The sequence below is a fragment of the Thamnophis elegans genome, chromosome Z, assembly GCF_009769535.1.
Source record: "Thamnophis elegans isolate rThaEle1 chromosome Z, rThaEle1.pri, whole genome shotgun sequence".
NCBI lineage: Eukaryota > Metazoa > Chordata > Lepidosauria > Squamata > Colubridae > Thamnophis > Thamnophis elegans.
In genome coordinates, this window is record NC_045558.1 from 7,979,757 (window position 1) to 8,001,629 (window position 21,873).

Consider the following 21,873-nt stretch of genomic DNA (forward strand, 5'->3'; position numbering starts at 1 on the left):
ACGAGTCAGAGGTGGGTTCCTACCGGTTCGGACTGGTTTTGACAAACCGATAGTGGTGTGGCGGCCTGGGTCACTGGAACCGGCAGCAACCCAGGCCTGCCACGTCCCTGAACCGGTTCTGCTGCCTATGGTGCTGGTTCTCCCGCCTATGGCACTGCCATCTTGTTTTTTGCTTCTCGCACGCGCAGAACATTTTTCATTGTATTGTGCATGCACTCGCAGTGCACATCAAGCACTACCCTGAGAGAAGAAAAAATGTTTGGTTGCAATCATGAAAACCAACATGTTACGCTGCTGGCCAAGATGTCCCAAAGGTGCTTTCTTTCAAAAGGCAACTAGATTTTCTTGTTTTGCTAAAAGACAATTCACTTCTCCTGGAAGAGGCTTCTTCAGTTCTGATTGAATGGTAGAGAAGGGAAGGATTTATATTCCTTGCAGTCATGTGGTCTTTAGCTCTCTTTCTGTGCCAAGATGTTTGGCAAGAATGAGGAACCTGTAATCCAAGAGTCAACTTTGTTTGCAAACTTCTGGAAAAAATCTGTCAGTTTCTTTGGCACCCTGCTCATGAGGAGGAAGAGAGACAGAGAAGAATACTGAAGCTGGGAGAGAACAGGGAGGAAAGTGCTATAAAAAGAATAGGCTCCACTATTTGATATTTTCAATCTTGCTTGATAAGGGCAAGGCAGACCCCAAGGAATGGGTGATCAAAAAGGAGGGGGGGGGTGTTTGCACTGTATGGTGAACTTCAAGGTCTTATTGAAGTAAAGACCTTCCTTAGAATTAAAGAAGGAAAAGTGTATGTCAGACCATAATCCTCCTCCTTTTGACAGGAGTTCAACCTCCTGCTCCAGCAGGAAATCCTATACCATTTCAGACAAATGGTTGTCCAGCTTCTTCTTAAAAACTTTCAGTGTTGGAGCATTCACAACTTCTGGAGGCAACCTCTGTTCCACTGATTCATTGTTCTAACTCTTTCTAGAGTCTCAGTATCTTTTTTTATAAACATTTATAAACAGTTATAAACATTTTTATAAACAGTTTATAACCATTTGTTTAGTTACAATACCGAATAAAGTGACATGGCTATTTTTCACATTTAATGTCTGTTGAAGCAACCTCATGGCCATGTGATCAAAATTTGGGCACTTGGCAACTAGCATTTATTTATGTCACATTACACTGTCCTGTGGTCATGTGATAATCATTTATACCTTCCCAGCTGGCTTCTGACAAGCAAAGTCAATGATGGAATCCAGATTCACTTAACAACCAATAATTTATTTAACAACTGCAATGATTAACTTAACAACTGTGGCGAAAAAGATTGCAAAATCAGGTGCAACTCATTTAACAACTGCATTCCTTAATAATGGAAATTTTGGGCCCCATTGTGGTTGTAGATCAAGGACTTCCTGTAATTGATTACTGGTTGTGGAATTGTAAACTATCAGCTATACCTAAATCAAAACTTTAGGTTGTGAAAAGCACAGGATAGTGACTTCACTGCAAACTAAGTATTTAAAGTAAGGTGGGGGAAAAAAATGAACCCTCTACCCCAGGGGTGTCAAGCTGAGTTGTGTTTGACCTCAACGGACCAGTGTGGGCATGACAGCTCAACATCACTTGTGTTGGGGGCACCTGTGGTGACCTGAGCACTATGCTGGGCTCCTAAGCTCCATTTTCAGCAGCAATGGCCTTCTGCAACCCTCTGCCAGTGAAAACAGAGTTGGAACTCTTGAGCTCCCTTTTCGCTGGTAGAGGCACTGCGGCCCGGTCCTTCACTGTTTCCAGAGCGGCCCCATGGGCTAGATCAAAGCACCCTGTGGGCCAGATCTGGGCCCCAGCCCCTGAGTTTGGCACCCCTGTTCTAGTCCAATGCAAATAAGGACATATTATTCTTTTAAGAATTTGAACATTGGACAATGATGTATAAAAGGACTGGATAATTATATAGCTAGAAGAAGAAACCATTTTAATTGGCAGAAATACTTGATTTCAAAGCCTTAATGCTACCAATTTAATTGGATTATCTTTTTTAAAAAATGTAGTACCTTTTTCTATTTGCAATCTCTTTGGTTTAGATATTTTATGAAATAATAGATCATTATTTATTGATTGATTGATATCCCACCTTTATTATTTTTTATAAAGAATTCAAAAAGATGAACATATCCAACATAACTTCTATTTTTCCCACAACAAGTGAGAGAGTGACTGGCCCAGTGTTACGCAGATGGCTTTTATGCCGAAGGTGGGAATAGAACTCACTGTCTTTGGATGATTGGCCCAAAGTCCTTTAGCTGGATTTCATGCCAAAGATATAACTAGAACTCACCATTGCCTGGTGATTGGCCCAATGTCACCCAGTCAGCTTTGATGCTTAAAGCACGACTAGAACTTCCAGTCTCTTGGTGATTGGCATCCCTTAGCTGGCTATCATACTAAAGGCATGACTAGAACTCACTGCTCCCGGTGACTGGCTCAAAGTCATCCAGCCAGCTTTCATACCTAAGGTGGAACTGGAACTTACAGTCTCCTGTAAGTTCTAGCTCCACCTTAGTTTAGTTTAGTTTAGTTTAGTTTAGTTGGATTTATAGGCCGCCCTTTTCCCTGAGGGGACTCAGGGCGGCTTACAATCATTAGGGAGGGGGTGAAATTCAAAACAAACAATATGTGCACAAAATAAATAAAGTAATAAAAACACAACTTGCATTCAACATTCACACTTGGGTGGGGCAAATCGAAGACTTATCCCCAGGCCTGTTGGGATAGCCAGGTCTTAAGGGCTGCGTGGAAGGCCTGGACGGTGGTGAGGGTGCGTATCTCAACGGGGAGATCGTTCCACAGGGTCGGAGCTGCAACAGAAAAGGCTCTCCTCCGTGTAGTCGCCAGTCGGCATTGACTGGCGGATGGGATTCGGAGGAGGCCCAGTCTGTGCGATCTTATCGGTCGGAGGGAGGTAATCGGCAGAAGGCGGTCTCTCAAGTAGTCTCTTGGTTTCCAGCCTGATGCCTTAACCATTAGACTAAACTGGCCTTTTTTTTCTTTTTCTTTTTTTTTTTTGCAAATAACTCAAAATCTGTTGACTCCCAAAGTTCCTGGATGTAGAAACTAACCTAAACTTTGGTATCCGGATTGTCCCATAGTACTTCCCAGTGTTGATCGTCCACCCATCCAGTGTGGGAATTTGCACAAACATTTTTTTTGGTTATAGGTGTCTCCCCACTCTATACACACACACATTCACATACACCCTCTGTTAGCTATAATAAAGGTAACAAATATCTTCCTGGGGAGACAAGCATACATTTATGGAATGGAGGAAAATCTCCCAAATTGCTTTAAATGGGGCTGTCAACCTGAAGTTGTCATGATAGGAACACTGGTGCTGCTTAGGATTTCTATCTAATGTTTACAAGGGGTGGAGGGAAGGAGGTCATTTTAAATTCACAGCTGTCTCTCTTTTGGGTAAACCCAGTACATAGTTGCCCAAATAAGGATAGTAACCACAGCAACAGAAAACGTTGTATCTCCTCTAATTCCATAATGCAATTCAAGACAGCAGGTCCTCCCTCCCTTCCCCCCCCCAACTCCCCACAGCTTTATTCCTCACAAATTCAAGTTGTGATAAGTACTGATTGTACATAGAATGAGGCAGTGCTTTGTTATCTGGATATTTGTTGACAGAAGCAGGTAACCATTCTGGCTGTCTCCTAAAGATGTGTATTTGAAATAGCCGAAACGAGCTGGATAGAGAGTAAGAAATTAATTGTTCTCACTGTCAAGAAATTTCTCCTAAATTCTCAATTGGTTCTCCCTTTGATGAGCTTCCATTGTTAGTAGAATAAAGCAAAAATGGCCTCCTGAAAATTTTCATGCTGTTTGCAGGGTTATAAAATCAAACTTCACAAGGGTTCAGATTTCAAGTCATGCATCTCAATTCTTTGGTGGACCACTTACCATGACTCATAAAATCTCATGGTTTCCCAAATCCTGCATACAGGAACACAGTTTAAACTTTGGCATCCCGAGCATAACTAGACACTACCCACCACCCAGTGCAGGAAATTTGCACAGGGTTTTGTTTCCAGTGGAAATTATGTAAAAATGTCAAATAAAGGCTTATCTGTGGCAATCTGTGAAAGTACAGGTAGAGTTGGGGTGTGTGTTAAATATTTTATAAGCTTAGAAAGAATGTTGGTCCTTACCTGAGCATTCGTTTTAAGTAGAATTGAGGGAAGGGTCGCTGCTGGGCTATCGCCAAAGCCAGATTGGTCCAGAGACTGAGGGAAATTTCTTTTATGCTTCATCATTCCCTGTTGGTTCCCAGTTTCCTCGAAGTCACAGTACGAATCTGCCAAAAAAACAAACAGACCACAGACCACCCGACCCTTCACCTGACTAGCTGACTAAGTCTTACTCGGGAGGGACATGACCCCTCCCTCAATTCTACTTAAAACGAACGTTCAGATAAGGACCAACGTTCTTCTACCAGTAGAATTGAGGGAGGGGTCACTGCTGTGAGGCACCCATGCTCAGTCCCAGGCAGGGGGAGGGGTGGTTGCTACCTGCTGAAGAACTCTGCGCCTGAAGGATGCGTCAGCAGATGCGAAGGAATCTATTTGGTAATGTTGTATAAAGGGAGTCGGGGACGACCAGGCGGCCGCCCAACAAATGTCCTCAGGGCCCTAGTGGCTCACGCTGCAGTAGTAGTGGCACTCCGCGTGGAGTGGGCCGTGATCCCCGCAGGAAGCGACTGGCCTGAGGAGTCATAGGCAGTGGAGATCGCTTGGTGTATCCACCTGCCAATAATGGCAGACAAAACCCTAGCTCCCAGAGAACTGGGCTGAAAAGAAATGAAGAAGGCTTCACACTTGCGAAAGGTCGCCATACACCAGAGATAAATGCACAGTGTGGCGGACATCCAAATGATGCCAAAGATGTTCCCTCTCGTGGGAAGGAGCAGGAGAGAAGTTGGGAAGGATGACCTCTTGGGCCCATGGAAAGGGGAATTGACCTTTGGGAGGAAAGTAGGGTCCATCACGGCCTTGATTTATGGCCATGATGCACGCCTGGACCTCAAATGGCCACCTCCACGTGCACGCCTTAAAATGGCCATGGGAGGTCTCGAGCGGCTCACTGAAGCTTTGTTTAATGGCGCCACGATTTACCTAGCTGTCCCCGGTGCACCTTGCAACAACTTGGCTCCTTTCTTCAAGCTGCAGCTTAGCTGAGAAGCCGCGGCTCACCTTTGAAGCCGCGGCACCAAAGGACTCTTGTGTGGCGATTTCCAACACTAGAGCTAGAGCTGTTGCGGCTTAGTTCTTCAGGCATGGCTTGCTGAATGGAAGGGCTGCCGCGCCATGCTGGATCATTCTTCGCAGCCCTACCGTGGAGCTGCAAGGACAGAGTCTGTCACTCCCGCTGGCCCAGGGACTGTACAGAGCTCCCAAGCCCTGGGCAGGGCAGAGAAGTCCGGATGGATCTTCCCCAGCACACAGGCAAGCCGGTAACCCAGTATCATATGGCAGCAGCTCAATTTGTAATTTAGCTGAATTTAAATAAGTCAATTAGCCAAATTAATCCAGAATTGAGAGATCTTGAATAAATATCTCCTCGGGAGAACCAAAACCAGTCTTTGGACCAAAGACTGAGGGGAAACTGGGAACCAACAGGGAATGAAAGCATAAAAGAAGTTTCCCTCAGTCTCTGGCCCAATCAGGCTTTGGCAATATCCCAGCAGTGACCCCTCCCTCAATTCTACTGGTAAATCCTTACATTACCACAAATGATCCAAGTCCAGTCTGCCTGGAATTGATCTTTATCTAGGACCAATTTAGTGCTACCCATTAGTTGATTGGATTCTTATATATCGGTTTAAATAAATCTTCTATGCTTAACATATGGTCCCAATTCTTTGTGCCTGACATTAATTTAGCCAACTAATAGTCAGCACTGAATTGGTCCTAGATCAGTGATGGTGAACCTTTTTCGCCTTGGGTGCCAAAAGCATGCACGTGCACACTATCATGAGCACATGTGTGCCCACCCCATAATTGAATGCCCCCCACACACCATGCCCTCTGCACATGCACATGTGACCTCCCCACGCATGCTCACACAGCTTTCTTGGAGCTTGGGGAGGGCGAAAATGGCCTCCCCCAGCCCCAGGAGGCTCTCTGGAGGCCAAAAACAGCCTGGTTTTCAACTTCTGGTTGGCCCAGAAGGCCTGGAGCTGAGCTTGCGTGCCCACTGAAATGACTCTGTGTGCTATAGGTTCTCTATCATGATTCTAGATAATGGTCAAAGGAATTCAAAGGAGCCTAGACATGGATTGTTTGTGGTCACATAAGGACTCTAAGCTAATGATAGATTAACACCACCACCCCAGCTCTTCCTGCTCTTTTCCTGTGGAGTGAGCTATTTCAATTTTTACAAATTCTTCATTTCGTATTATGCCTTTTTCATTATGGATCTCTCCCATCTAGATGTTGTGGTCTGGATCTTTCCGCCTTTTTCAGGGATCAGGAACTTCAAACCCAGTTTAGAGCTGGCTCAATTCTGCCGACATTTGGAAAAGATCTGGGAAATTAATGTGAGGTTGATCCTCTTTTCAATAATAACACAAGAATCTTTGTGTCATGCCATTTCAGAAGAACATTAATATTAGAACAATGCGGATATTAGTGCAGAAACTGGGCAATGTATCCCAGCAATTTAAAAAAAAAATGTTCATCATAAGAGCACCAGAAGTGGCAATATAAGTGAAGTGAACGGGCGCAACACATAAATGGTTTGTTCTTTCTAAACACTAGACACCGTGTCTCCAAGGTAGGCTACTCAAAAATAAAAGCAAAACAATGCTATCTGAGTGACAGAAAGTGCATGCTCCTGGGTTTGCTACGTGGGTGCATGCAGATTGTAAAACATCACAATGGAACACAAATAGCCTATGATAAATGATACCCAGAATGAAAAAAGCACCTTCTATATAAGTGCAGGTGTGCTGGGATAAAGTTACGCAGTTATAAAAAAAAATGGGGGCAGCTCTTAAAATGCTTATATAAAAAAGAGCAGAGTAGGGTTTTTCTAAGTGGTACATAGGTGACGTAGACACCTGCTTAGGTGAGATACAAATTTTGAACCATTGCAATATGCAGAGAAAAGACCATCCTTTTTGGAATTAACAGTTTGTGGTCAATTCTGCTTCAGAAGTAGGATAGGTGTAGACCTACAGGTGGCCTAACTCAGCTCCCACCATAGTCATTCTATGGTGGGAGCTCCCCGCAACTTGGGAGTCCTCCTGGACCCACAGCTGACTTTCGAACACCATTTGTCGGCTGTGACCAGGGGGCCATTTGCCCAGGTTCGCCTGGTGCACCAGTTGCGGCCCTACCTGAACCGGGAGGCTCTCACAACAGTCACTCGTGCCCTTGTGACCTCCAGGCTGGAATACTGCAACGTGCTCTACATGGGGCTGCCCTTGAAGAGTATTCGGCGACTTCAGCTGGTCCAGAATGCGGCTGCGCGAGCGATCGTGGGTGCACCTCATTTCACCCACGTAACACCTATCCTCCGTGAGCTGCACTGGCTGCCTGTTGATCTCCGAGTGCGCTTCAAGGTGCTACTTGTCACCTACAAAGCCCTACATGGTATTGGATCTGGGTACTTGAGAGACCGCCTACTGCCAATTACCTCTACTCGACCAATTAGATCCCATAGATTAGGCCTCCTCCGAATTCCATCGGCCGGCCAATGTCGGCTGGCAACTACCCGGAGGAGAGCCTTCTCGGTGGCTGCTCTGGAACGAACTCCCCATGGAGATTCGTACCCTCACCACCCTCCAGACCTTCCGTGTCGCCCTTAAGTCCTGGCTGTCCCGACAGGCCTGGGGCTAAAGATTTCAATCCCACTCGAATTGTATGACTGTTGTGTTTTTAATGATGTATTGTTTTTTATGTTATGACTTGTTTGTCCTCCCTCCCCTTGAGTTGTGAGCCGCCCTGAGTCCCCCCCAGGGAAAAGGGCGGCATACAAATAAAGCATCTCAATTCTGGAAGACATCACTGAGCAAAATTGTCAGGGATTTGTCCTTCAGAGATTAATCACATCTTCCATGGCAACTGTGGTTTGAAAATATTTACTTTCTTCAAATGACTGAATAGGTCATCAGAAGGTATCAAGTGCTGGTAGAAAGGTCTTGGTAGATGTGAATGGTTGCAAGACATGAATATTTGAAGAACATAAGTGGTTCTGTGTACAGTAGCAGCATCCTTCTATTATAGGAAATGGGAGTTAAATCTAACAGAAGATATATGGAAATGGAAATACGATGCTTAAGAAATCTGTAAGCTAAATCCAGAAGACATGGAGTCAAGGAGGAAGGTGCTGGAACAAAATGGATTGAATACAGATCTGACTTCCGATATGAAAGAAATGTATTGAAATTGTTTAGTTATGCAGAGAGAATAAATTAGGGGAGCATAGAAAAAAATATAAAAGAAGAGTGAATTGGTCAAGAGCATGAAAACTTTCTAGAAGCTATTGCTGCATGGAGTTGATGAGAAAGTTGGAAGAATAGAAAAATAGAAAGTATGAGCATTGTTCTGGGTATAAACTAGATTTTTTAAAATATTTTTTATTTTTTTCCTGAATCTGTTTTGTTCAAGTTACTCATTTCCTGCATTTTGTGTATTGCTTGATTCAAAAGCGAATAGTGTATGTGTAACTGTGCGCAACTGAAAAAAATAACCTTGAAAAATCCTCCCACTTTTATAGTTATCACAGATTTTATGCAGAGCAGAAAGTCTAAGTTTCCTCAGGGAAAAGGGCGGCCTACAAATATTAATAAAAAATCACTAAATCACTAAGTTCCATCAATTAAAAACTTTGCAAACTTTAATTGGTGCAGAAGTAAAACAAACTCAATATATTTGAAAAGAGTTTTTAAACAGCCTCAGAGCAGACTAGGAGAGGATTGTGATCAACTCAGAAAATGGATAGGCCAAACAAAATGTTCTCATTCACAAGAATTCAGCACAAAAAGCTGCTATTGGGGGATTTGATTTTAACTCTAAAGGCCGTTAACTCTAAAGGAGTTTTGCTAATTTAATTCCAGCCCATGATCTTGTGATTAAATGTGATCTCTCTTTACATGCACCTGATCATGTGGCCTCCATTTTTTAACTCTTCTAGAGCCCCCTCCCCATAGGACTGCTTCTGACATAGTCCTAAAGTTTAGACTTAGGAAGAGAGGAATAGGAGGCACAACTGATGGAATGTTCAAAATCACTCTGAAATGCAGGATACAAAGTAGTAGCCTTCAGACCCAGGAAGGAATAACAGAACTGGAAGGGACCTTGGAGGTCCTCTAGTTCAACCCCTTGCTCAAGCAAGAAACCTTATACCATTTCAGACAAATGGTTGTCCAATCTCTTTTTAAAAACCTCCAGTGTTGGTGCAACCACAACATCTGGAGGCAGTTGTTCCATTGATTAATTCTTAAACAAATCTGGCTTCTCCCATTCACTTGGCTTGTCAGAAGCTGACTGGAAAGGTCGCAAGTGGAGATCACATGGCCACAGGACACCACAACTGTCATAAATATATATGCTGGTTGCAAACTACCCAAACTCTGATCACATGACCATGGGAATGTTACAGTGCTCATAAATATAATGGTGGTTATAAGTCATTTTTTTCAGTGCTGTTATAACTTTGAATAGTGGCTAAATGAATTATTAAGTCGAGGACTACCTATAAAGAATTTGCTTCAGATGATATATATTATCTGTGTGATGGTTTATGGCTTAAAATTTAGCAATGTGCATCAATTTTTCTTCCTTTAGATTAGAAAGAAGCAGTTTTATCGATTCAAAAAATATAAGCACCTTTTTGCTGCTTTCCAGGGTGTATTTCAGAACCACAAAATTTGGCAGCTAATTGTGAAGGGTATTCTGTATCTTACTTACACAGCTATTTTAGCATTGTGGATTTCCTACTTCCATTGTCTCTCACTCCTGCTGCCTGCTGGTTTAACATCAGCCTGTGGGATGAATTGAAGCAATTTTGAAAACTATGAAGAAAATGGGTGAGGTGCTGTTATTGTGGTTGTGAAATTTGTTAGCCCGAACTTCTTTATAATACAGGTAGTCCGGGACTTACAACCACAATTGCCCCCAATATTTTAATTGCTAAACAAGACAGTTGTGTGAGATTTATCCCATTTTATCATCTTTCTTGCTGCAGTTGTTAAGTGAATCATTTGTTCATTAGGTGAATCTGTATTCCCCTATTGACTTTGCTTATCAAAAGGTTGTAAATAGTGATTACCTGACTCCAGAAGAGTGCAACTGTCATAAATTCCTTCCAGTGTTTGAAATTTGATCACATGACCATGGAGGATGTTGAAAAGTATGGAAATTGGTCATAGGTCAGTACTTTTTTTCAGTGCCGTTGTAACTTCAAACAGTCACTAAATGATTGGCTGTAAGTCAAGGACTACCTGTAATTATGACTGCCTTCCTGGTAGATTTATTGTCACAATGACACTTCAGATCAAGTGGAATTTGGATCACACTGATGTACAAGAGTTTTTAAATTTTATTTTCATGATTAAACACAGAGAAGGCAACAAATTATGGGGAAACAACAGTCGCCAAGTCACAATACATGAGATTCTGAGCTGGTATTTGGATACTTAATGCTTCACCGATAAAACATAATAGGCACACCCATGGTGAAATCCTTGCATTCATTTGAAGTGATTCATTGAGTATAATAAATCAAGAATTTCTGGTATTTCCCCATGATTGCCAACAAACACAGCTGCAGGATACAAACTGGAGAAGGTTGCAATAAAGATGGTCCTCAATTTACAACTGAAAAAAAAAAGACTTATAACAATTTTTCACACTTACAACCATTGCAGCATTCCCATGGTCACCTGACCAAAATTTTGGCACTTGGCAACTGGCATGTGGTTATGATATGTTGCAATGTCCTGGGTCATGGATTCATCATTTGTAGCCTTCCCAGCCAGCTTTTGTCAAGCAAAGTCAATGGGAGAAGCCAGATTCGCTTAATGACCACACAATTCTTTTAACAACTATAGTGATTCACTTAACTGTGGCAAAAAAGGTCATAAAATGGGGGAAAACTCACTTAACAATTGTCTTGCTTAGCAATGGAAATGTTTGGCTGAATTGTAAATTGAGGATAACCCGTACTTAATTAGAATATTGGATCAGGACTGAAGAGAATAGCAATGAAAAATAGTCAAGAAATAGTTAATGCTTTGCAGTTTCCCAATAAATTTCTCCTACAACGAAACTTTATATTTTATGTGTGTTTGATAAATTATTTTGAATTTCTTCTGATTGTGTTTCTCTGAGCTGATTTCACTGCTGGAAGAGTGAAAGGTCTATTACAGTGGTGGGTTGCCAAATTTTCTACTACCAGTTCAGGCGTGCTTCTGCACATGCACAGAAGCGTCTGGCCGGGTGCGCGGAGCCTCCCGCTGCTACTGGTTCACCCGATCTGGGCCGAACTAGGAGCAACTCACCTCTGGACTAATGACAGATCCTCTCACCACATTAAAATACCCCTAAATGCTATGCTTTCCAAACTGAGAAAGCCCCATGAGAACAATTGCTCTCAAAACGTTTTCCCCCATGGGATTTAAGCAGCGGAAGCTAGGAAAACAGAGCTTGAAAGAAAGTCTCTGCCTGCAGATCTGTTGGCCATCTTATCATTAAAAAAAGAGTGAGAATACGCTAATGAAAGACTTATGTTGGAACTCTCTGAAAGAAAATTCAGTGCAAATTCCCTATCATCAATTTCAATAAGAAGGGATAGAAAAGCATTGGTATTTTTTTTTTTAAAAAAAATCCTTTTATTGCCCGGGTTAATATACTAAAGATTCCCCCGGAAGTGGTTTTGGATTTTGTTCTTTCTAGCAAGTGAGGAGAACACAACTTCACTCTGGAATACCGGTAGTCCTCGACTTACAACCACAAATGAGCCCCAAATTTCTGCTCCTAAATGCAACATTTGTTAAGTGGGTTTTGCCTCATTTTACAACCTCTCTAGACCCAGTTGTTAAGTGAATATTTACAGTTAGTGACATGGTTGTCAAATGAATCTGGTTTCCCCATTCACTCTGCTTGACAGCAAGTTGCAAAAGGGGATCTCATGACCCCGGGGGGAAACTGCAACCGTTCTAAATTTGAACCAGTTGCCAAGCATCTGAATTTCGATCACGTGACCATGGGGATGCTGCAACGGTTGTAAGTGTGAGTAACGGCCCCAAGTCACTTTTTGCAAAGCCGTTGTAACTTTGGTCACTAAACAAACTGTTGTAAGTCAAGGACTACCTATAAAGCAGGGGTCCATCCAAGTCCCGTGAACTAAAACACCTTTGCATTGCAAGGCCGGGCTAGTTTTCCTTTCTGAATAAGCACCTTTGCATTGAAGCTAGGATGTCCTGGAAAGTATAAATATAACAATACAAAGAACAAAACGTACCTCTTTCCCACTCTCCCTTTCTCTCTCTCTCTCTCTCTCTTTTTAAAGTTCCTAATTTTAGAAGCACTTTCATTAAGTCTGCATAGTAAGAATAAATGCACCACATTGAAAAAAGCAAGGTGCTGCCCCAATGGCTGATCTTTTGCCATAGGCCAAGGCACCCTAAAATGTTTTTAATTTCCCCTATGGGAGGGACTAAGAGGGGTTCAGTGGGCTAGAATTTGGGCAGAGCGTGAACTATAGTACAGGCAGTCCTCAATTTGCAAATGAGCTCAAAATGTTTGTTATTAAGTGAAACATTTGCTAAGTGAATTCTGCCTCATTTATGACCTTTCTTGCTACAATTGTTAAATGAATCACTACAGTTGTTAAGTTAGGAATACAGTTGTTAAGTGAATCTGGCTTCCTTGTTGACTTTGCTTGTCAGAAGGTCACAAAAAGTGATCACATGAACTTAGGATACTACAACCATCATAAATATGAGCCACTTGCCAAATGTCTGAATTTTGATCACAGGATCATGGAGCAAGAGTCGTAATTGTGAAAAATGGTCATAAGTTGACATTTTTGTGTACCGTATTTTCACGACTATAAGCCGCACTGAAAATCCTAAAATTTGATCCAAAACCGGCAGTGCGGCTTATAACCCGGTGCGCTTTATATGTGGAAAAAGATCTCCCAGCTGCTTTCGGGGCTTCCTGGAGCGCCAAGAACCTTCGCGCTCTTCTCCGCTCCTCACGACTGCAATAGATGTCCAGAAGCGGCTTTTGGGGCTAATGGGGATTGGATTTCTAGCTCGATAGCCCCTGCCGCTTCTGGACATCTATTGCAGTCGTGAGGAGCCGAGGAGAGTGTGGAGAAGAGCGCGAAGGTTCTTGGCGCTCCAGGAAGCCGCGAAAGCAGCTGGGAGAGGCGCACGGCTTGGTTTATCCTCCCTGGACGTCGCAGCAGCAGCCCGAAGCGCACCGATCTCTGTGTTTTTCGCATCGGGGCTTCCTACCTCTCGGACAGGTCGCAGTCGGTGTCGGTGGGAGGGCAGAGATCGTCCCCGAGGCCCCTAACTTATGGGGTGCCGCAGGGTTCGGTCTTATCCCCCCTGCTGTTTAACATATACATGAAACCGCTGGGCGAGATCATTCGGAGGCACGGGATAAAATACCATCAATACGCGGACGATACACAGTTGTATCTGTCCGCCCCGTGCCAACTCAATGAAGCGGTGGACGTGATGAACCGGGGTCTTGAGGCTGTTAAAGACTGGATGAGAGCTAACAAACTGGTACTCAACCCGGACAAGACCGAGTGGCTGTTGTGTTTTCCTCCCAACAATTTGGCCGACGTTCCATCACTCAGGCTGGGGGGCCAAAATTTATACCCCTCAGACAGGGTCCGCAACTTGGGAGTCCTCCTGGACCCACAGCTGAGTTTCGACCATCACTTGTCAGCTGTGACCAGGGGGGCATTTGCCCAGGTTCGCCTGGTGCGCCAGTTGCGGCCCTACCTGAACCGGGAGGCCCTCACAACAGTCACTCGAGCCCTTGTGATCTCTAGGCTGGAATACTGCAACGTGCTCTACATGGGGCTGCCCTTGAAGAGCATCCGGCGACTTCAGCTAGTCCAAAATGCAGCCGCGCGAGTGATTATAATTATAACACCGATCCTCCGTGAGCTGCGCTGGCTACCTGTTGATCTCTGGGTGCACTTCAAGGTCCTACTTACCATTCATAAAGCGCTCCATGGTAGTGGATCTGGCTATTTGAGAGACCGCCTTCTGCCGATTACCTCCCTCCGTCCCATCAGATCGCATAGAGTAGGCCTCCTCCGAATTCCATCCGCCAGTCAGTGCCGACTGGCGACTACGTGGAGGAGAGCCTTCTCAGTTGCAGCTCCGACGCTATGGAACAATCTCCCCGTGGAGATCCGCACCCTCACCACCGTCCAGGCCTTCCGCACAGCCCTCAAGATCTGGCTATCCCGTCAGGCCTGGGGATACTCTCGCCCCTCCCGAATGTTGAATGAATGTTGGGTTTTTACTGCTAATTATTTTTACTCACATTTTCTTTTTGTGTTTTGTCCTGCACTCCCCCCCCCCCCCCATTATTGTAAGCCGCCCTGAGTCCCCTCAGGGAAAAGGGCGGCCTATAAATGCTTAATAAAATGAAGAAAAAAAAAGGTAAATTTTCTCTCAGTGTCTCTCTCCAAAGATTGATTACATTCAAGTTTGTGACATCGTTTGAAACTTGTCTTTTAACTCTGCTCATTAGTGTAAAAAGTTTTCAAAATAAATTGCATATAGTACAATCATCCAGTTCATCCTTCAAAAGCTTTGTCTCATTAGACAGCTTGATGCTAAGGTAGTTTAGTCTCTTTTATAGCTTCACAAATTTATTACTATAGGTATGTTCATAATCTCTATTCCTCTGTACAGGTAGTCCTGGACTTATATAACGGAACTTGCAATTATGGTTGTAAGTTTTGGTGGTCATTAAGTGGGTCATTATGTGACCATGCCTGATCTTTTTATGCAATACTATTAAGGCCACATCTTTACTGGGAAGGGTATACTGCGGTGGGGATTTGGTGCATGCTGGGTCTTGAAGGGGCCTGTCAAGGGGATCTATGACAATTCCCCGTGGCCAACTTGCTCTGGGACAACCCACTGTGGAACATTAATATCAAAGAAATGGTGGACTAGAATCATTAAAGGAAGGATGCCAAAGGAGGGACAGAATGAGATGGGAATGACTATTTTGTTAAAATAATTAAATTGAATTATTAAATTGTCCTGTGGAGAGTTGGCCATGGTGAGTTGTCCCATTCTGCTCTCAAGGTCTCCCTCAGCACTTGAGTAATCCCGCATTTCATTTAACGATTTGTGCAGTTGCTTAATAACCAAAACAGGGAACAGTTGCCAGAATTGCAGTCATCGAGGAAGTCACTGGGCACTTGATTTAATGATCACGATGATTTATTATACTGTAATTCTGGGCTTATTTGTGGTCACATGTTGAGAACCACTTGTATTATAAGTCTCAGTCTTGTATTAAAATGCTGCTCCAAAACTTAATTCACTGTATTGCAGATAATAGGAAAGAGGCTGCTAAAGATAGTCCTTGACATACAACAGTTCGTTTAATGATCATTTGAAGTTACAACAGCACTGAAAAAAGTGACATGACTGTTTTTCACTCAACCGTTACAGCATCCCTGTGGTCCAATGGTGGGATACAACTGGTATGCCCCGGTGTCTGCTAGGAGCACCAGGTACCATTCCGGTATGGTGCTCCGGAGGGCCCATCCGCCCGCTCTCCTTACCGCTATTTAAGCCGCATTTGTACACATGCATGGAGCTTACGGCACCTGCTCAACACTCCACCGAGCAGCTGGAGTGTCCTGGGCGGTGGGTATGCATGCATGCACTGTGCCCGTGCTGCGCATGTGCATGTGGTGGACTCCCAGCCCCATTGCAGTATACCGATTGCAACAAGATCTGGAAGATCAAAATTCGGACTCTTGGCAATAGGCATCTGTTTATGACCGTGCAGTGTCCTGGGGTTATGTGAACTCCTTTTGCGACCTTCTGACAAGCAGTGGGGAAGCCATATTCAGTTAACAACCATGTTACTAACTTAACAACCACAAGCTGTTTCTTTTAACAGCTGTGGCATAGAAAGGTTGTAAAATGGGGCAGAATTCATTTAGTAAATGTCTCACTTAGCAACAGAAATTTTGACTCAATTGGAGTTGTAAGTCGAGGACTATCTGTATAGCATTAATATCTAAAGAAGAACAAGATCATTATCATTATTGAATAATGACTACAATTTCCAATGAGTCTAGCTGGTAGACTGAAAATAATTTTGCAAGAGTTTATTCATGAGGATCAGTGTGGATTTTTACCTAAAAGACAGATATTAGAAATGTTCTAATATTTCTCATAATGAAAAGCAAGCCATATTGATTTTCTTAGATGCAGAGAAGGCCTTTGACAATTTGAGCTGTTAAGCTGTGATAACTGTGATTTTTGAAGGTAATTTTGTAAAATGGATAATATCGATTTACATTTTACAGAAAGCACAAATAATGTGCTTTCATGGACATCTAGTAAAATCCTATAAGATATAAAAAAAGAACAAAATAGAGATGCCGACTGTCTCATCTCTTGTTCGTTTTGGTTCCTGAAATACTGAGTAGAGCAGTATTGGCAACTTTAAGACTTATGGACACCCAGAGTTCCTCAGCCAGTGAAGTTGCCACGGTTGGAGATCCCTGGAGTAGAGAACTTAGTACATAGTGAGAGGATTGAGGAGAGTGACACTGCAACTGTCATAAATATGAGTCAGTTGTCAAGAGTCCGAATTTTGATCACGTATCCATGGGGATGTCGCAACAGTCATGAGTGTAAAAACACTCATAAGTCACTAAATAAACTGTTGTAAATTGAGGACTACCTGTATTCAGTTCCTCCAGTCTCCAGCTTGCTATTGGATTGGATAGAAGCAACTGTGAGCTTACAGTCCTTCAGGTGAATATTGATATAGTTGTCAACTGTTCTCTTATTTACATTACAGCATGAGAAAAATTTAAAGTAGAGAAAAGAATTTATGTTTTTTGAACATTGTAAAAATAAATTTGAAATAGAATGGTGTGTAAATTATGAAGATGTAAGTACTATAATGCGTAAACCTTTATTGAAATTTGAAACAGAAGAATAAAGTAAAGTATGTTAACACAAATTAAAATTTTAGGTATGATATACGGATTGGAAATATGTGGCTGAAAGGATTATAATTTATCCTATGTTATAATCCAAAAGAAAATTTTGATAAAATTATATTCCATTGGTATATGTCACTAGAGAAATTGTCTGGAATGTATAAAGATCCATCAAAGTATGTAGGAAATGTGAAGAACAAGAAGGGACATTTTTTGTGTGTTCCAAAGGATAGGAACTTAAAAAGCTATGAAATTCTGAGGTTGATGGACAAACAATTATCAAAAATTTATGGAACTTTGTTTTTCTACAAGATAACTGCAGCAAAATTATTGTATAAATTGACAGAAAAATTCAGCACTGTTCACAATAAAGTAATGATTTGTAAAGATGATGGAACTTGCTGAGATGGCTAAATTGATTTATTTGATCAGAGAAAAGTCAATACCTATTTTTACTGTGACTGGAAATCCCTTATAATATAGACTTTTTGTATGAAACAGAAAAAAAATGAACTTGTGATTTATTGTTTTAGACAGGATAGATTACAGATAGAAGAGAGTTAGGTTCTACAGATCATTGCTAACTTACTACCACAATTGAGCCCAACATTTCTGTTGCTAAGCAAGACAGTTGTTAAGTGAATTTTGCTTCATTTTATGACTTTTTTTTGCCATAGTTGTTAAGTGAATCATTGCATGTGTTAAGTTACTAATTAGGATCTTGTGTGAATCAGCTTCCCATTGCAAAAAATGATCACATGACCCTGGGACATTGCAACCATCATATCTATGAACCAATTGCCAAGCACCCAAACTTTGGTCATGTGACTGTGGGATGTTACAATGATCATTAAGTGTGAAAAACACTTTTTTCAGTGTTGTTGTACTTTTAAACAGTCATTAAACAAATAACTGTAAGTTGAGGACTACCCGTAACCATAACATAAGAGGTAAACATAAAATTCTATTTGTACCAGCTGTAAAGTAGATCCAAAGCAGCTGCTTTGTATCTTTTTTCTTTCTTTTCTATTTTTCTTTTACTTTTTTTCCCTTTCTTGGTCTTGTAGCTTTATCATTGATTTTTCTTTTTTTATGCTTCTTACTTTATATCACTGTACTTTGCATTGGTTTTTATTTTTATTTTTAAAATATGTTTAATAAAATGAACACATTTAATAAAATTTATTAAAAATTATGTAACTCCATGTCTGAAAAGAAAAATGGTTTAGCTGAATCACACAGAGATTCAACTTTTTTGTTTCCCATTCCAAAACAATGAGAATGTATATATGGGATGGGCTCTTCATTATTGAAATTATTAAGCAGAGGATGGACAATAATCTTTTGGAGATATTTCAATAGAATCCTGTATTATATATACTGAATAGAATAGAGCTGTGATGGCGAACCTATGGCATGCTTGCCACAGGTGGCACATGGAACCATTTGTCATGGCACACTTTGGCTTTCTTTTGAGGCTATTTTTTGCCCCCCGGAGGCTTCCCTCCATGAAAAACTGGAAGTCATTTTTTGCCCTTTGGAGCCTTTAGGGAAGCCCCTGAAAGCACTTGACTACTCCAGAGGATGAAAAACGGCCCTATGGACAAACTGGAAGTCACTTCATGCCATACTAATCTTATTGCATTCTTCGAAAAAGTGACAAAATTAGTGGACCAGAGGAATGCCGTAGATATAGTTTACTTGGACTTCAGTAAGGCATTTGATAAGGTAGACCATAACCTACTACTAGATAAAGTAGAAGAATGTGGGTTGGACAGCATCACCACCAGATGGATTCATAACTGGCTGATCAACCACACTCAACATGTAGTCCTCAATGGAACTGCATCTACATGGAGGGAAGTATGTAGTGGAGTACCCCAAGGCTCTGTTTTAGGCCCAGTACTCTTCAACATCTTCATCAATGATTTGGATGAGGGAATAAATGGGGAACTCATCAAATTTGCAGATGACACCAAGATGGCAGGAATAGCCAACACTCCAGAAGATAGGTTTAAGATACAGAAGGATCTTGTCAAACTTGAACATTGGGCACTATCTAACCAAATAAAATTCAATGGTGAAAAAAGCAAGGTTCTACATTTAGGCAAGAAAAACGAAATGCACAGGTACAGTATAGGTGGTACCTTGCTCAACAGTAGTAACTGTGAGAGGGATCTTGGAATCCTAGTGGACAACCATTTAAATATGAGCCAGCACTGTGCAGCAGCTGCCAAAAAAGCCAACACGGTTCTAGGCTGCATAAACAGAGGGATAGAATCAAAATCACGTGAAGTGTTAATACCACTTTATAATGCCTTGGTAAGGCCACACTTGGAATACTGCATTCAATTTTGGTCGCTATGATGTAGAAAAGATGTTGAGACTCTAGAAAGAATGCAGAGAGGAGCAACAAGGATGATTAGGGGCCTGGAGACTAAAATATATGAAGAACAGTTGCAGGCACTGGGTATGTCTAGTTTAATGAAAAGAAGGACTAGGGGAGACGTGATAGCAGTGTTCCAATATCTCAGTGGTTGCTACAAAGAAGATGGAGTCAAACTATTCTCCAAAGCACCCAAGGGCAGTAGAAGAAGCAATGGGTGGAAACTAAGCAAAGAGAGAAGCAACTTAGAACTGAGGAGAAATTTCCTGACAGTTAGAACAATTAATCAGTGGATCAGCTTGTCTTCGGAAATTGTGAATGCCCCAACACTGGAAGTCTTTAAGAAGATGTTGGATAGCCATTTGTCTGAAACGATATAGGGTTTCCAGCCTAGGCAGGAGGTTGGACTAGAAGACCTCCAAGGTCCCTTCCAACTCTGCTATTATATTAACTTCTAGTTTGCTCATAGGGTCATTTTTTGCCCTCTGGAGCCTTCAGGGAAGCCTCCTGAAGGCTCCAGAGGGCTAAAATTGGCCTTTCAGTTTGCTCATAGGGCCGTTTTTTTGCACTCCGGAGGCTTCAAGGAAGCTCCTGAAGCCTCTGGAGGGCCTCCGGGGGGGCAGGGGAGGCTGTTTTTGCCCTCCCCAAGCTCTTATAAAGCCTCTGGAGCCTGAAGAGGGTGAAAAAAGCACACAAAAAACTTGGGGGAGCGGTGGTTGTGCGCGCATGCATGCTAGGGTCATGCTCATAGCATTATGGATGCAGTTCATAATTTAGTCACCCAGTTGTTAAGTGAATCTGGCTTCCCCATTGACTTTGCTTGTTGGAAGATTATCGCATAATCCTGGGACTCTGCAACCCTCATAAATATGACTCAGTTGCCAAGTGTCTGAATTTTGACTACGTGACCTTGGGGATGCTGCAATGGTCACAGGCCTAAGTCACTTTGTTCACTGATGTTGTAACTTCAAATGATCACTCAACAAACTGTTGTAAGTTGAGGGCTACCTGTATTCATCCAAACATAACAACAGAATGCAGGAGAAAATTCAGATAATATTTCTTAATATTTTATTGCATTTCAGGTGCTGAACCTGTTTCTTGCCTTACTGTTGAGCTCATTTAGTGCTGACAATCTTTCTGCACCAGATGAAGATGGCGAGATGAACAATCTGCAGCTGGCCTTTGCCCGCATCAATAAGGGGCTAAAGTATCTCAAGCGTTCCATGTGGAATTTCTGCTGTAGGGTCCTTCGACAGCCAAAAGCAACGGCTGAAAAGAAAGCCATGATGAAGCTTGTGACCCACAACCAACCCGTCATGCACAACTGTGTCAACAACCACACGGCTAATGAGTTTGTCAAAGAAGAGCAGAACCAGAAGGAGAACCACACCAGCAATGCCAGGGCTGCCATCAACAAAGCCGGGAATCGGGGGTCTGATGACCACAGTAATGACTTTATGACCAACCCAAACATGTCCATTTGTGTCCCCATTGCTATGGGGGAGTCGGACATTGAAGATGATGAGCAAAGCACATTCACAGAAACGGACCAGGTAAGTTTCGCCTTAAACCAACCGAGGAAGTTTTAGGGAAGGTATGAGAAAAAGATGCAAGTTGCAGAACAGCCTTCTCCAAACATGGCTGGGAATTGAAGCCATTGTAGTTCCAACACTCCTAGAGTGTAAAACAGTTTGAAAAGGGCTGTTCATACATGGATAGTATGGGATAGAGATATTTGGCAGTCTGTTGGGTTTGCCAAGCAGATGCAGACAGTGATGCTGCTCTGGAGAAATGGATAATAGTCAATCCAGAATTCAGATAGGATCTCAGCTTGTGGGCAAATTGTGCCACACTCATTGCCTGTGTAACTGAGTGGCACCCATTTTGCAGATTCAAGATCCTGGGAACCATCCAAAGTGAGACACAAACAGCATCATTGATGCTTTAATTGTTCCGGGTATTTGTAGATGTTAATGCCAAAATTGGAATATCCTTCTGTGATAAACTCCTCTTTTATACATTACAGTATTGAGTTTTTCCCTTTATAGCAGCAGCAATGGTTGCCATGGTGTTCTCCAAGGACACAACTATGCAACTAGATTAACTTAGCAGTTAGTTAGGTCTTCTTTCCAAGGAATCCTGACAACTGTAGCTCACTGTGGAAATTTAGAGTCCGGAAACAGAATTCTCCCTACCAGGATGAAAATTCTAGGGTCCTTGATTGGAACTCATGAAAGTTAAAA

The 21,873-nt window shown here is 42.4% G+C and overlaps 1 protein-coding gene across 1 annotated transcript in view; it reads left to right on the forward strand.

The window, feature by feature from the left end:
• Positions 1–21,873, forward strand: part of LOC116521105 (sodium channel protein type 5 subunit alpha-like) — a 286,693-nt gene that overhangs the window by 139,568 nt on the left and 125,252 nt on the right. Inside the window, exon 15 of the mRNA XM_032235761.1 lies at positions 20,713–21,183. Coding sequence (XP_032091652.1) covers positions 20,713–21,183 — 471 coding nt within the window. The remainder of the gene's footprint in view (positions 1–20,712; positions 21,184–21,873) is intronic.